The sequence below is a fragment of the Vigna umbellata genome, chromosome 4 (assembly GCF_029865625.1).
Source record: "Vigna umbellata cultivar VRB3 chromosome 4, Vumbellata_1.0, whole genome shotgun sequence".
NCBI lineage: Eukaryota > Viridiplantae > Streptophyta > Magnoliopsida > Fabales > Fabaceae > Vigna > Vigna umbellata.
In genome coordinates, this window is record NC_142168.1 from 28,056,367 (window position 1) to 28,073,230 (window position 16,864).

Consider the following 16,864-nt stretch of genomic DNA (forward strand, 5'->3'; position numbering starts at 1 on the left):
TCGGAATTATATAATTTTAAAATGTAATTTAAAATGCGTAATTTAATTAAAGATACGTAATTATAACTATAATTCAAATATCATTACACTAAGACAGCCATTGATGGTATGAATAAATTTCATTAATTACACAGTAAATTTTGTTTATTAATGGAATTCCTATGTATGAATTGAATTCCTGGTAAGTAATTCATTTTAGATAAGATCATGCAAAAGTAATCCTATGGCCATTATAAGTTATAATGTTTATTTTCAGTTTAATTTGATGGACCTTTTGATGTGCAAAGGAAATAGGAAATATCTATTGCTATTTATTGCTTATTAAAATGTATGTACACAAACACATCCACGTGATGATAGGTACAATTCTTTTTCAAAAAGTTGAATTAATTACCATTTACTTTGTGGTCCAATGTAACTCAAATAATCCAAAATTAAAAATTCTTTATGACAGGTATGTAACAATGATTGGTTTAATATCGGGTCAAATCAAATAACCTTTTATTTTAATTGAAATTAAATATATATAAATTTCTAAAGAGGTGTAAAGGACAAGAGTTTTATTAGAAAATATTATAAATGCATTCTTACCTTAATTATTATTTAGTTAATTTTTTTACTTGTATACTACTAATTTCTTTTCCCTTCTCATAATTAGCAAGCTTTTGAATAAATATGTATGTTTACTGAAGATAAAAAAAAATTAATATCTCAGATTCGAAACATATAAATCTGTAGTTATTGAAATCACATGCATATATTTATAGTTATTATATTATATTTTTTAAAAATTGTGATTCCTAACTCATTCATGAATTGAATTTTGGTTTTATTATTTGATACTGATTTTAATAGGTTTCTTATTAATAAACTGATATTTTGTATTGTTTTTGGCTAAACAAATATATCCTTTAATGTCTAAATTATTGTAGTTTTTCCTAACTTTTTGGATTTGCATATGTATGTTATATGCAAATTTCATAGAATTGTATATCGGAATGAATTATTGTTTCCATTAAAGCGAATTGTAATTTATACACAAATGTGAATGTGAATGACACATGTTTATGTATAAAATACATATCTAGGAAGATTTTATCATGATAAATATTCTATTAAGTAAATAACTATATTGTAATATATTACTTTTAAGCAACATGAACAGAAATATCAGATACTGAGAAGCCGAAGAAAATTATACCCTAAACCTTGTTTGTGTGTATCCATTTGTATATTTATATTTCTGTATATGTATTTATATATTTTATGGTATCTGCGTATTTATATATATATATATATATATATATATATATATATATATATATATATATATATATATATAATTAAATATTATATTTCAAATGTTTATACTTTTCTATCTATTTTTTCATTTCAAATCAAGAGTTTTTATATTTTCATACTCTCTTTGAGATCCCGCAAAAATAAACAGATTGTTTTTTTAACAACTTACATATATTCATTATCAAAAAAAAAATAATGATAACTCCACCATTATTTACTTCAATTGAATAGTAATAAAAGACATGTCCTAACAATGGATATTTTATAACTTACTATACTCATTAAAGCAGTAGGTTTTGCTTTGTTTTCAATAAGAATACTTTTATTTATTGATATTTCAATTTACAATGTATTAGTCATCTTCGCTATACATTTATTATTTTTTTATAAATATTAATATTTTGACTGGTACCTATTTGACATTGGATATTGAATATAACTTCTCATTTAGACTCAATCTTATACGTAGTGATAGTAGTCAATCTTCTTAAATTTGTCGATCAACTTCCAATAGTAAGTTGACTGATGTATTTAAAAATATTAAAAAAAACAAGTTGGACAATTAATTGAAAATGAAAAAATAAAAATGATGGTCACATTATTTTATTGAAGGTAATATCAAAGAGCAAGACACATAATAATTTAATAAAAATAAAACAATAACATCAAAAAAATGCTTAAATTTATGAGAGATACTTGCAACTTAAATCAGACATTTATTTCAAAAGAAAAACATAAAATATGTCATATGGTATGTATTATTGACATATTAGTTTGATCCAACATATTTATTGCCACTATAATATCTGATTCTTTTTTATACTTAGTATTTTAACATTTTTTAAAGGTCCCTTCCTTCTTAGTATTTTATGTTGAAAAATAACGTGGAAATAAGAAAAAAAAAAGCAAGCAATAACAAGGTAAAAATACCAAAAGTTTCCTTGTAATTATTAAAAATATTGGGCTGAGAATATATTTATTTGGCATAGATTGTAAAATAAAAGAGTGGGAGGGAGAGTAAGAGTAGAAACAAGTGTGTTGTTCATCCATTACCAGATATTTAGAATGAGTTAACTTTTGTATAAAACTAGTTCTAAATTATTCAAACTACACTTTTTCATAATTTTAGTATTTTCTGATATCACCTTCAATAATCATTCTTTCACAAACTTCTTTCTTTTTCTTTATCATCTTTCTACTTCATAATAGTTATGAAGAAACTGTATAAATACCATTTCATAAAGAAGAAGCCGAGAAGAATTAAGCAATGATACACACCAAAACGTATTGCATATCATCACCCAAATTAAGCAAAATCCCAGATGGCCTCTCAATCAATCTTCAGTTCAGAATCCGACCAAGACCATTGGGTCATCCGAATCAATCAAATGGTGAGTGAAACCCACAACTCAATCTTGAAAAAAATACCTGTTTGCATATACCATGTTCCCAAATCTTTGAGCTCTGCCAAACCAGAAGCATTTTCTCCCCAACTTATAGCCATTGGTCCATACACCCACTTTCGCCCTGAGCTCTATCCCATGGAAAGGTTCAAGCTTTTTGCTGCCAAAGCGGTTCTGGACCACTTCAACAAACACGACCTTAAACAAGTAGTCGAAGAATTCCGCCACACAGCAACCTTCATCCGTGCTAGTTACCACAAATACTTGGACCTCAAAGATGAAAACTTGTTATACTCCATGGCCATTGATGCTTTGTTCTTGTTGAATTTCTACCACAACTATCTCAATGAGAAACTATCTGGCTCTTTCATGATGGGAATAGAAGACCCACTTCAGTTATCTGGTGTGAAGCTAGCTAGGGATGCCACCATAAGGGACATCCTCATGGTGGAGAACCAAATTCCAACCTACTCGTTGTTGAAGATCTTGCAGTTTGAAAGCTCCGAACCTGCTCATTCTGTTCAAGAGTACTTGGGTTCGATGCTCTTGTCATTCTGTCATCAACACTCTCCTCTTAAGTTTACTCACACCATCACTTGCTCTGAAGCTGTATCAAAGCATCACCATGTCTTGGATCTCATGTTCCATTTGGTTGTCTCTCACGCCGTAAAGGCTGAAACACCGATACCTGAACAAGGCGAAGGTATGTGTGGGATAATAGAGAAAATATAAGACGATTCAAAATTATCGTGGTCTCTATTAATAACCTTCGTGGTAATATTGACTCTACCACAGGTACTTCTGCTGCAGTCCAGAAAAGCTCAAATTATGAAGCCATAGCAATTTCCTTTAAGAAAGTTAAAGGTGTATTAACATGGACAGTAGACTCTTTGAACAAGCTGAAGGACGTGAATATTCCTTTTGTGAAACCCGTTAAACGACACCTAGATCCAGTGCTAAAAGTTTCCTCTCAACTTGATACTCTTTCATCTCATCCAAAACTTTCTGAAGAAGAAGAAGAAGAAGATGTAGCTCCTATGATTATCAACATTCCTTGTGTGCGTGAACTTCATTCAGTCGGGGTCTGTTTCAAACCTGTGGAAGGTGGCAACATGGCCATTGAATTTGACGAAACTAAGGGCATATTTTACCTCCCTGTGGTGAAACTGGACGTGAACTCTGAAGTGATAATGAGAAACCTTGTGGCTTACGAGGCCTTGACCCAACCAGACTTTCTCATCTTCACGAGGTACACAGAACTTATGAGAGGAATCGTAGACACTGTGGAGGATGTGAAGCTGCTGATGAAGGCAGGAATCATAGAGTCAGGTAGCACTCTCACTGTGGAAGAAACTGAGGAACTATTCAACGGAATGAGCAAATCCATTGGACCCACCAAAACACACAAGTTAGATGAGACTATCAATAAAGTGAACAAGTACTACCATGATAAGAGGAAGGTCAACTTCTTCAAGGCCTCAACGGATTATGTGTACAGATCGTGGAAGTTCTTCACACTTTTTGCCACCTTTGTTCTCTTGGCCATGACGGCCATTGAAACGTTTTGCGTAGCTTATGATTGTCATAGGTATTTTGCACCCCAATGATGTTGTCATTTTCTTTTCTACTTTTGCTAGAGCTTGCTGGGAGTGTATCATGTTTCTGCAAAATAAAAAGTACAGCTCAAGTAAGACCTTCATAGAATGTTGGACAATACCTTCATAGAATATTGACAATGTACGTTTTAACACAGTTTTTTTCATAATATTTTAATACAGCACACCTATTAATTTTTCATTAAGTTTAGATATATTATAACAACAAATATAATAAATTAATAACCAAAATGACATATATTTTATATTAAATTGTTGTTAAAACATCTGTGTTCAAATATTTTTTTCTTAGGATGTTATTATGAATGTTTGATGAGTTATCCAACTGAAACCATCAATTATATGATATATATTTCTCTCTTTCGTATACTCCTCAAGTCTGAGTTTAGCTATTACGCTAAGAATTTATGTTAAAGATTATGTTATGTAGACAATTTATAACTGATATGCGTGTATACAACTAAAAGATAAGTATTTAGGGTTCTTAAAATATACTAACATATATATTATGTTATCATATGTAATTAAATTTTCAGAAAAGTAAATATAAAGAATCAGATTGATATGACATTATAATTAAATAGTTAATATATACCGATACAGTTTTACCTCTCTTTCTAGTACATAAATTAAAAAAAAAAATAGTTAAAATAAAAAAACTGTAATCAAACTTTTGGGCTATAAGATGATCTCACGAAGTTGTGTGTGAAATTTGTAAATAGATAAAGCGGTTTTAGTTTTGTAAATTAATATGACAATTGTTTTTAAATTGATTTTGAAATTGAATTGATGGAGTGTAGTTTGAGATTTTAAATTGTCTGTAATGACAAAAATATAAAAAAAAAACTTTTAAATTTGTTGTGATAAGAATGGTGTAGGAGATGGGTGGATATGATTGGGATGGAAAGGGAGTTAGGTATAACAAGATAAAGGCAATAGAGAAAATATGAGAGAAAGAAAATTAACATTGTGTTAGGTTTGGGTGATAAAAGTGTGAAACAAGTGGGCGATAAGAATTTCATGTGGGTGGGAGAAAAGACAAATTATAAATTGACTTCACTTAAGACAATATACGTGTACACTTTTCGTTTATACATTTATTATATTTTTATCTTTATATATATATATATATATATATATATATATATATATAAATAAGAATAATACTTCATTGTATTTAATCACAATCATCATCGAATTTGTTTCAAAGGGTCCAATGATTATTAAGAAATCATCAAAATTCATGAAACATAACAATGTACCAAACGATTAAAAATGTAATAATAACACAACTAAAAATAATTTAAAAACCAAATAGCTCCCAAAAGTTTAAATGCATACAAATTTTAGATAAAATAAACTAAAATACATACAAATTTAAATGAATTAAATAATGAGTACAAAGAAATATAAGTGTTATCATATCCTTTAAATTTCAGAATAATGAGTACAAAGAAATTTAAATGTTATCATATACTTTAAGTTTCATATTCCTAAAGTTTTGGACACAAACCTCACCCTTTTATTATTCATACGTAACCTGAGAAAACAAATAAAAATAAAAATAAAAATGAATAAAACATAAAAAAAATAAAAGTCATTTATGAAATACACAAACAAAAATATAGAATTGTATTAAGAAATAAATTTTAAGTTTAATTCAATCTTACAATTATAAAAGTAATTTATAAAGTGAGAATTACACCTACTTTTATATATATATATATATATATATATATATATATATATATATTATAAATTGAGTTTATTTCTAGTGGATATAAAACTTTTAATAAATTAACTTAACAATAATATTTACCATTTTTCTCATTTTTCTATCTGGTAAGAAAGATAACACTGAAATATAATCCAAAAATTACATAATAAAAAATAAACACAAATTTTGGGAGTAAGAACATAAGCATAAGAACCACAAAACACTTTATCTTTATCAACCGAACAAATTAATCAAACTAAAATTCAAACAAAAAACCCTTAACTTTTAATTATACTATTCCAGTACACAAACCTTGTTTTTGTGTCCTGAAAAAAAAACACTAAAATGTAATTCAAAAATTGCGTGATTGAATAAAGAAAAACACAGATTTTGGAAGTAATAACAAAAACATAAGAACATGAATATTTTGAGAGTAAGAACAATCTTTAAATAAATCAATAAAAGACCAAAATTTTCATGCCTCATATGCAACACCAATTTGGAAACAATGTCTAAGAAACTTACTTTAAGGTTAGTCAAAAAACACAGACAAGAAAGCAATATATTATATTTTACAGGATAATGACATTTTAAAGAAATAAAAAAACTAATTCAACAAACTCATAATAGGAGTACTGAATCTGTCACTAGATTTATTAATGGCAGTATCAAACTGTATTAATACTTTCGTGTAATATATGCTACTGTGTGATTGACACTGTTCATAGCATTAATTATGTGCCAGATAATAGTATTTGACTACACCACATATTTTGCATGGTGAACAGAATTTTCAAGATTTTCTTATTATTTATTTTTAAAAGAAAAAGTAATTTATGTATGAGTTATAAACATTAATTTAGATAAGATAGGTGTGAATACGAATTAACTTTTAGAATTTACTATTTTTTATATCAACAAGGTGTACCTTTGCGTCTTCTACCTTTCGGTGCAGCCGTTTCTTCACCCGTTACTCTATCGTTTGGTGCATCAGTATTCTACCGTTCGGTGCAGAGGTCCTCGATCGTTCGGTTTAAGTGTCCTTTACTGTTCGGTGCAACAGTCTCTTTCACTGTTCCATGCAACAGTCTCTTTCACTGTTCCATCTGTTACACAAACTTGGACGACCCAATGAACAACTGAAACAGATCATCACTCCATTCTTCTTCAGCCGCTCCCTCTATGGCTTTCCCCGAAGAGATCAAATTTCTTTAAACTAGTATAAGTTCTTCATCCTTCCCCGCTTAACCCTTATGGGAACCCAATAAAGCTACTCATAAGTTTTTGTTTTCAGAAATAGTGAGGAATACCTTTTGGGGTGGTTTTTATAATATTTTTAAATGAATAAAATATACTCTGCAATAAACTTTTTAAATTTTTATAATATTTAGAAAAACTGAAAATAAAATAGACTATTAAGCCTAATTTTAAAAACTAATAATTGACCTTACAAAATATAGATGTCCAGGCACCTTCAATAAAGTTGTATTTTATTTTTGAAAATATTTATCAATATTAAGAAATAAATTTTAAATTTTTAACTCTAAAATTAACTTGAAAGATAAAGTTTATACTTACGTATACTCTAAATTCACCTTATCTTTTATCTATATAAGATTTTCAATCATCAACTTGAATAACTTTCAAACACTTATTTTTTTTTATCAATTGTTTGAATTATAAGACTAAATTCGAGAAAAGTGGATGAATTGAACAGTCATATAATTGAATTGATTGATGACTACCACAACAAATTAATTAAAAGATATTTTAGAATATATTGTTTATGACATGTATAATATGCATTATTAGAGGTAAAATGAATAGAAAAAGAGAATGAGAGAGAATGATGCACATAAATTTATACTCACTCACTCTCATAAGAGATACACCCATTTACTTAAGTTCTTTGATTAGACAAATCCTTTATATATTTTAATTTTACAAAAATTTTGAAAAATATAATGCACTCTACAAGATTATTCTATAAAATCTTCTACCACCACTTATTAAATCATGTATCACAACCAAAACTCTTGACACCCTAGTCAAAGATTAAAACATTAGAAAAATTACAAAAGATGAACAAGTTAACTCGAAAATTTTAAATACAACTTAGAAAAGAATTACAAAAAGCGATTATTATGAGTTTCTAAAACTAAAGGTTTGAATCAAAGAATAAAAAAATAAAGTTAAAAAAAAAAGCATTTTTAATCCCAGAATCTCCATCAATAAAAAAAATATTTTCAGAAAGAATAATTTTAATTTTGTGTCATTTAATTTTAAAATAGAAAAATATATAAAATTTGGTACTTTGAGAATTTTAATTGATTAAAATAAAAATTGTTTTATACAATGCTAAACCTTAAATATAATATTTATAAATATTCTTTCTATTTGTATATAGACACGATGATGTATCGATGTAAAACATCATCACAAGATGTTTCTTATTTACATTTTTATGAGATAGTATTCAAAGTAACAATATTGTATTTAGTTTGACACTTCATTTTTCAATAATTATAATTTCTTTTAGGGTAAATATATAAAAGAAAAATATGTCAAGAAAACAAAACAGTGGCAGCACATACACATGCCAATGCCAATGACACATGTGAACTTTGTTTTCGGAATACTAATTTGACTTGGACTGATATTTTATATATAATGACTTTTAAATTGATTAGATTTTTCGTGTGTTGTAGACCGTTCAATTTATGACGACCGGATAAACCCTATCATACGATAAATTTTATTCAATTGGTTTCATTTTATTATTTTATAAAATAATTTAAATGTATTCAGTTTTATTCTTATAATAAAGTATTTTAATTACCATTAAAGAAAATTATATAAGGTTAAACAAAATTATTAATTGTTAAAAAAAATAACATTTCATAATTTTTGTAGTTATAGAAAATGTAAGTTATTGTTGATTAAAGTCATTCCATTTAAATTCCCTAATATATTTGATCTAACATTCTCATTGTTATTCTAGGCTCATAGTCGATCGAACGATAAAAGTGTAGAAGAATCGGCCGACCGATGATACCTCCTAGGTCAAGGAATCGATCGGTAAAAAAAGCCGTTAAAGTAATTAATAGTAATAACTGTCGGGAAGTTAATGAAAATAATTGTCATTTATTGACAATTAATATTGTCATAGTGGTTAACGAGTCACACCTAACGGTAAGCTCATTATAATTTATAAATATTTGTCTAGCAAAGGGTACGAAAAACTTGAGCTGAACTTAGAGCTATGATAACTGATCTTGATTACAAGATTACTACGCGAGGTCACTGACTTGAGCGTCGGAGTGTCTTTTGCAGGCACCCTCCCTCGCGACTTGGACAAGGAGAAGAGAGAAGAAAATACAACTGAACATCGGAATGGACAACTTTGAATGTTTTGGATTAGGGTTCTAAATCCTGCCGAAACATTTTGGCGCCACTAGTGCAGAAAGGGCTTTAGATGTCCGTTCTTTTGGCCTTTTGACGTCCGACCTTCTCCCGACGTCTTTGTGGGTGACGTTACTCAGACGTCGAGGGTCCACATCGGACCTGTATATAGACGTCGAGGGTCCACATCGAACGTGTATATAGACGTCCGATGTGTCAGGCCCGACGCCTATCCAGACGTCCGGTGTACACCTCGGACGTCCACGTAGACGTCCCGCGTGCCCGTCAGACGTCCCTCGACGACCACCTCCTGAATTGTTTTGTGGTAGGGCTGGGGTTGGACGTTCGTTTGTGCACTGCAAGACGTCCGTTTGTGCACTCGGTTGACTGCTTCTATAGATAAGGCGGAGCGTCCTTGGCTCAGCATTTTAGCACATAGGGCTTCGGCCAGCGCTACTACAGCGCTTCGCTAACTCGAAGCCTCTCGGTAAATCTAGCCATAAGATTGCCCTCCCGGTAAGGAAGAGAGGAAAAGGGTGCTGTCATCTAAATAAGTGAAACTCTCGACGTCCTTTGTGGGGGGGGGGACGTCTAAGAGGCTGGACAATCATCTCTTCAACTCCCCTCTATCAGCCCCTTAAACGTCCGTTGTGGAGGGGGCTAGACGTATATAGTATTATAGACGTCTGGCCCCCTCTACAACAGACGTTTAAGGGGCTGAAGACAATTAATTCTTCAACCACCTTGTTAGCACCCGAAACGTCCGATATGGGGGGACGGACGTCTATAATTATATAAACGTCTGTCACCCCCCAACGGACGTTTAAGGTGCTGAAGACAATTAACTCTTCAACCCCCGTCAGCACCCGAAACGTCCGATATGGGGGACAGACGTCTATATAATTATAGACGTCCGTCCCCTCCACAACGGACGTTTAAGGGGCTGATAGAGGGGAGTTGAAGAGGTGATTGTCCAACCTCTTAGACGTCCTTGGTTGGGGCCCGGACGTCTATAATATTATAGACGTTCGTCCCCCCCACAACAGACGTCGATAATTTCACTTATTTACAGATATGCCACCGGTCAATTATTTACGTTGGGACTGTTGAGGACGGATGTCTATGGGGTGACGTTAAAGGTCATTTCGGCATTAGTGCGCACACCGTGGGACCGAGCAGCATTCCCATGAAACCACGAGAAACCAAACGTGCCCTCGGTCTCAATATCATTACTTCGGATCAACACTAGGAAATTTCGTTAAACGATGAGCACTTGTCAAATTCCGCCAATGAGACACGTGTCAGAGGTCCCCTCAGTTTTTGGAGGAAAGCCCTTGAAAAGATAAACACTTTCTTCTCAAACTATGAATAAGATTTTCGTTATAAAATATATATTATATTGAATTTATTCTTTTTAGATTAATGCGTATCACTGTGAATGAAAAGAAAAAACTTTTCGTCGCATAACGTTACTTATGTTTTTCCATAGAAGTTAAACATCTCATCACGTGTTTCCTTCTGTGAGTTAATGGTCATTTTCAGATTATAAAAAAATCCATAACTTCAATTCATTAACAAAATCACAGATTCATCATATGCTTAAAACCATTCATCTGAGTCATACAAACTCTACACATCACATACATATTTTACTAACTCCCTATCGTTCGATATTAATTTGGACAGTTCGGCCTTTAATTACATCTATTGTTCCTTACATCTAATCATACCGTTCGGCCCTTAATTGCGTCTCCTGTTCAGTATATCTATTTATAATTGTTTTGTTTATACTATTCCAGAGTATCCTTCCTCTAAAGTTTTTATATCATTCCAGTCACCAGAGATCTCATATTGGTCCAAGATCAGGGATATTCACCAAAATTATCCATACAATTTTCTGCATAATTTAGAAGACAAAGCTTCACCTTTTTCTATTAATGATGGACTAAACTTGGATGCTTACGAGGACATTTCAGTTAAGACGAACGACTTAAAAACTCCAAAATAAGCACATGATGAAAAAGGCCATGAGAGAAAACTTCTTTCACTGCCTCTTTTAATCTCGACATCGTCCCAGTTATTCCTTCCATTTGGAGGAAACAACAATGTCACGATCCAATTATTCAAGAACGTGTTGAAGATTGTTGCAGGGACCGTGACGCTTCGGAACAATATCCAGTTTCACCGTCTCTTTTGTTGGTAAACACGGGAAATCCTCATCGGAGAGGGCTTCCGCCTTCATCTTCGCCGCTGCGGCCGAATTTTCTGACAGCAATGAAACCACTTCCAACCCCGTCCGCCGCGATTCTTTCCTCTCCTCCTCACGGGGTGATATTGTCAAGCCTGGACTCTCACTACAAGAAAAATCGCATTTATATACGGCCGAAATCAGTATATAACATCGAAAATCCGTATAAAAAGTGGTGTTATATACGGATTATATACGGTCAAAAATCCGTATATAAAAAGGGCGTAGATAAGATTACATACGGATAATCCGTATGTAACTTATATACGGAATATCCGTATATAAATTATATACGGATTATCCGTATGTAAATTATATACGGAATATCCGTATATAACTTATATACGGAATATCCGTATATAACTTATATACGGATTATCCGTATATAATTTATATACGGATATTCCGTATATAAATTACATACAGCTGGACTTGAATAGCAGACCTGGTCATCCAACATCCAAAAAGAGACAATTTACAAGACCTGCCCATACCACACAGACAATTCACAAGACCTGGATATTATATCCATTCACAAATTTGATAAATAAATTAAGTCTTTAAAACCTACAAACATGCATTTCACATTAATCATAACAAGAAAGTTTACATAATTGTTAATCATAATAAGTTCAAATAACATGAAAAAAGTCATTGAGGGAATAAGTGTGAGTCATACACATGTCCTACTTCTAAAAACATAACTAGTAATCTCCATAAACAGTATCATCTTGTGGTTGATCTGTTGTTGGTTGCTGTGGTTGTTGTGGTTGTTGTGGTTGTTGTGGTTGAACATTAGCTTGTGGCTGATTCTGGGATTGAAGAAATTGTTGTGCAATTGCGGCTGCAGGAGGTGGAAGATACTGCATCATGACACCAATAAAGCCTTGCAATTGAGAGTTCATCTGTCGAAGTTGGTCATCATGGGTTGATACTCGTGTGTGGAGGTTAAGAATGTCCTCTGCAATCGGTTGCTGAGAAGAAGATGCCTGTGTCTGTTGTATGTAACTATCGACACAGTCATCTTGAGCACTGACATTTCCAATGCCGTATACGCGTCCCTTGTACCTTCCACCAGCAACATCCAACCAACATTGGTTCCTCAATCTTTCCTCATCTGCAAGGTCTAGGGGAGCACATGTTGAAGCCCCAACGGATGCTGTCTCAGATCTTATTTGAGAAAATCTGGCTTCAAACTCTTCCTGTTAAATGAATACATGATTATCGTTAAATAGATAGACCTAAGAATTATATAACCTAATAAAGAATAAGTTAGTAGAAACTAACATGTGTCCGCCTAGACCTTTCATCGACAAATTCTCCTGTTGATGCTCGAATATGTGTCTGCTGAAATATTTCATCAACATGCACTGACCGACCAAGCTCCTGTGACTGCAAGCAAAGAAGATGTAAGTTGTTAACATCAAATATTTTTAAAGTTTATCCGTATAGAAATGTAAAAATAAATTTATATGTACCAGACGAATTGCATGCTCATGCACGCTAATGGATCCCCCAGTGTGCAAACAACCACCCTTGTCAGATGTCCTGTTCTTTTTGGCCGTTTCACATTTTTGTCTATAAAGTGGCATGTTCCACTTCTCCAAAAGACCATTCCAAACAATATCCCCCATCCAATCAGGTTTTTTTCCTTCTGTTCGAGCTTTTTTAAACATCTCAGATAATCTATGAGATGCTTTTGTGTGGAAATTTTTTTTCACCTTTTCTTCATGGTTAGACCTCCATGAAACCTTTCTCTGTTGACAAAAAAGATGAATATTGGATAAGATAATTGAGGACCTTAACATTTAAAATGAACTGTAGTACATAATGTAAATGAACACAAGTGTACCTTAAAACGCTCAAAGAAAACATCTCTTCGTGTCTGAGGTATTTGTCCCCATGTCACCCATGGCTCATCAAACTGTGCCTTGATGGTGGCTGTGATTGCTTTGGATGCTGTTTTTGTTGGATAAAAGCTATACCAAAATAAAAGTCAAATATTAGAATAATACAGTATATGCTTGGAACATTAAATTGATGTTTTCTTACCCTCCTCCAATAGGTGTAATGATTGGACGATTGTTGGAAACATCTTCAAAGTCATTGGCTGCTGAACTTGAACGTGGAGGGTTATCCCCTATAGGAGATGGTGATGGCATATTTGTGGGAGTTGTTGGGTTAGAACCAACATGGGGGGAGGGTGATCTCCATTGATCAGCAGCAAATTGTTGTGAACTAGGTGTGAAAGGAGGAACTTCCAACGAAGGTGGAATTGGTGGTGGAGTAGGTGTCAAACCAGGAACTTGTAATGGTGGTGGAACAAATCTAGCAGTGGAGGTAGAGGTAGGTGTAGATGGCTGACTACTTGAAGCATTTACGTTATTGAAACGGTTTAACAACTTGACCATATAAGATTTCTTCTTGCCCTTCTCCTTATCTGATTTTGCTGAAGGTGGAATAGGAGGGTCACAACCATCTGATGCCATATTCTTGAACAAAAATCAAATTGTGGGGTCAATTTATTTTTACAATTGAATGGAAAGGAAAAGTAAGAAAAGAACATTTTGTGTTATTATGATATTACCTATTAAATGTGCAGGGAAAATGTATTGAAATTGCAAAACCTATTATTGAAGCCTTGAAAAGGAAAGGTGCTTCTGCTATGGGATTTGTTGGTTTCTATTGGGGTGGTAAGTGGCATATATGGGTTCTAATTATCTCAAGGTTGCTAATTCCTCATATATGGGTTCTCAAACCTTCTTCCTCCAAACATAGCAATTAGAATCCTTAATTTCCACCAAGTGACAACATCTGTTTCTCTCAAAATATTTAAGCAACTAATAGTTAATCCCTTCATAATCAATTTGATCTGCACTTCTAAAGTATTTTGCACTGCTCCAAAGTATGTTTCTGCCCTAGTCATCCATCCCACAGGCTCTTCTCAGTAAAGGACGGCAGTTCCACTATCTTAATAGCCATACAGTACTTCTCCACACCTTGGATATTCAAATTCGAGTCCTGGCTTAAAGGATATTTACTTATGATTGCAACTCACATCTTCCACCGTGGTTCTCTTCCCTAACAGCCTTTACATCTCAAAGAGACGGTTCTCTTCCATGTGTCCAATCATCTCATCCATTTGTACCACATCAGCTTGATATTTTTCTGATTATTCAACCAACAAATCTACACAATCAAAACTCCATCCCAAATGATCACAGTATTAAAAATGTGATCACAGTATTTTTCTATGATATTCTATGATATTTTTCTGATTATTCATCACAGTATTAAAAATGTTGTCAAAAAAATTCTTCTCAATATGCATGAAATCAAGATTATGCCTTAACAAATTATCCTTCCAATATGGTAGATCCCAAAAGATGTTTTTTTTCGTCCAATTATGCCACTCACCGTATCCATCTATTCTTGGTGCACCATTTTCAGTTACTTTAGGATAACCATTAACTCTATTCCAAACTTCTGTTCCCGTCAAATATGGTGGCGCGTCTTCCATGTCCACTTCCCCCTTTTTGAAAGCATTCTTATTTCTCCTAAAGGCATGGTCATTTGGTAAAAACCTCCGATGAGAGTCAAACCACGAATTTTTTCGCCCATTATATAATCTAAAAGCCTTTGAATGCTCCATGCAATGTGGACAAGCCAATTTACCATGGGTGCTCCATCCAGACAGCATACCATAAGCAGGAAAATCATTAATTGTCCACATTAGCATCGCCCTCATGATAAAGTTTTGTCGCCTTGAAATATCGTATGTTATGACACCACTCCACAACTTTTTCAAGTCATCTATCAAGGGCTCTAGGTATACATCAATGCGTACTTTTGGATTGAATGGCCCCGGAATGAGACAAGTCAAAAACATGTAGGGTTTAGACATGCACATTTCTGGAGGTAGGTTGTACGGCGTGACAATTACTGGCCAACACGAATATGGTATAGATGACGCCTGCACATATGGATTAAAACCATCGGAGCATAAACCAAGTCGAACATTGCGTGGCTCAATGGAAAAATCACGATGTACTCTATCAAAGTGCCTCCACGCCTCTCCATCACACGGATGACGCAAAACACCATTTGACGACCTGTTGTGATGGTGCCATGTCATTTCTGTTGCAGTTTCTTTTGAGGCATACAGTCTTTGAAGTCTTGGAATTATTGGCAAATAGAACATGGATTTAACGGGAACTTTTTTTTTTGAACTTGCTCCTGTCTTGTGTTGTTGATACCTTGGCTTCCCACAAAATTTGCATTCAACTAACGCTCCATCCATCTTACCATATTCATTATCATAGAATAGCATGCAACCATCCACACAACAATCAATCCTCTGCGATTGTAATCCCAGCTTCGACACTATCTTTTTTGCATCGTAGTAAGTTTTTGGTAAACCACATTTGTGTGGTGTTACATCCAAAAGCATTTTTGCAAAAAAATCTATGCATTGGTTAGGAATATTCCAATTGGACTTGCAAGCTAAAAGCCTCACACACATTGATAATTTGGAGTCTGATGCTCCTTGATACAAAGGCGTATTTGCCTCCAACAAAAGGTTATAAAACCTTTGAGTTTCTTCATTTGGAGCCTCTTCTATGTTAGAAGAATTTGATGCTTGGAAGGGTTGTCTTTGTATAAGAGCATCATGGACCATGTCTTCCATCGTCATAACTTGTTCATTTGGTTCACCTTCTGTCTCCACACCCCTGAAAGTGACATCATTATCTAAATCAGCTTCTTGCATGGTTTCCCCGTGATCCTCCCAAATGAAATAATTAGGCTTGAAACCGTTTTTATACAGTGAACCTTCACAACTCTTTCGTTCAAAATCTTTGTACAATCGCACTTTGAACATGGACATCGAAGCCCCCCATCTCTTTGATAACGGTCTTGTTCACAAGCCTTAATTATAAACTCTTCAACACCCAATACAAATGACTCTTTCAACGCACCTCTTCCTCTATAACACCTATCGTACATCCATGAACGATTTGGTGGAACTTGATCCATGTTCTGTATACATATCAATTAACGACAAATTAGCCATTACTTAATCCAAGGCTAAATTAATTATGTATTACAAGTTTTCCTTCAAGGAAAAGTAATAAGAAAGTTCAACACTAAACAATCAGTAATTGAATTTCCATCACTG

The 16,864-nt window shown here is 33.1% G+C and overlaps 2 protein-coding genes, 1 long non-coding RNA gene and 1 pseudogene across 3 annotated transcripts; 1 reads left to right on the top strand and 3 right to left on the bottom strand.

Annotated features, from left to right (window-relative positions):
* The first annotated feature begins 2,297 nt into the window (after positions 1 to 2,297).
* Positions 2,298 to 4,334, top strand: LOC148199763 (putative UPF0481 protein At3g02645). The gene is made up of 2 exons (XM_088111862.1): positions 2,298 to 3,408; positions 3,501 to 4,334. Exons 1-2 carry the CDS (start codon positions 2,625 to 2,627, stop codon positions 4,310 to 4,312), a joined length of 1,596 nt encoding a protein of 531 aa, XP_087967988.1. The 5' UTR covers positions 2,298 to 2,624; the 3' UTR covers positions 4,313 to 4,334.
* A 1,385-nt stretch (positions 4,335 to 5,719) lies between these two features.
* On the bottom strand, positions 5,720 to 7,325 carry LOC148199764 (uncharacterized). Its single transcript, XR_015785655.1, has 2 exons — positions 6,967 to 7,325; positions 5,720 to 5,861 (listed from the first exon to the last, which is right to left on the bottom strand). It is a non-coding gene; the product is annotated as an uncharacterized LOC148199764 (long non-coding RNA).
* Positions 7,326 to 12,392: 5,067 nt separating this feature from the next.
* LOC148199765 (uncharacterized) lies at positions 12,393 to 14,177 on the bottom strand. Its single transcript, XM_088114465.1, has 5 exons — positions 13,741 to 14,177; positions 13,541 to 13,667; positions 13,167 to 13,445; positions 12,976 to 13,080; positions 12,393 to 12,890 (listed from the first exon to the last, which is right to left on the bottom strand). Exons 1-5 carry the CDS (start codon positions 14,175 to 14,177, stop codon positions 12,393 to 12,395), a joined length of 1,446 nt encoding a protein of 481 aa, XP_087970591.1.
* A 749-nt stretch (positions 14,178 to 14,926) lies between these two features.
* LOC148199766 (uncharacterized) lies at positions 14,927 to 16,722 on the bottom strand (annotated as a pseudogene).
* Positions 16,723 to 16,864: the final 142 nt, after the last annotated feature.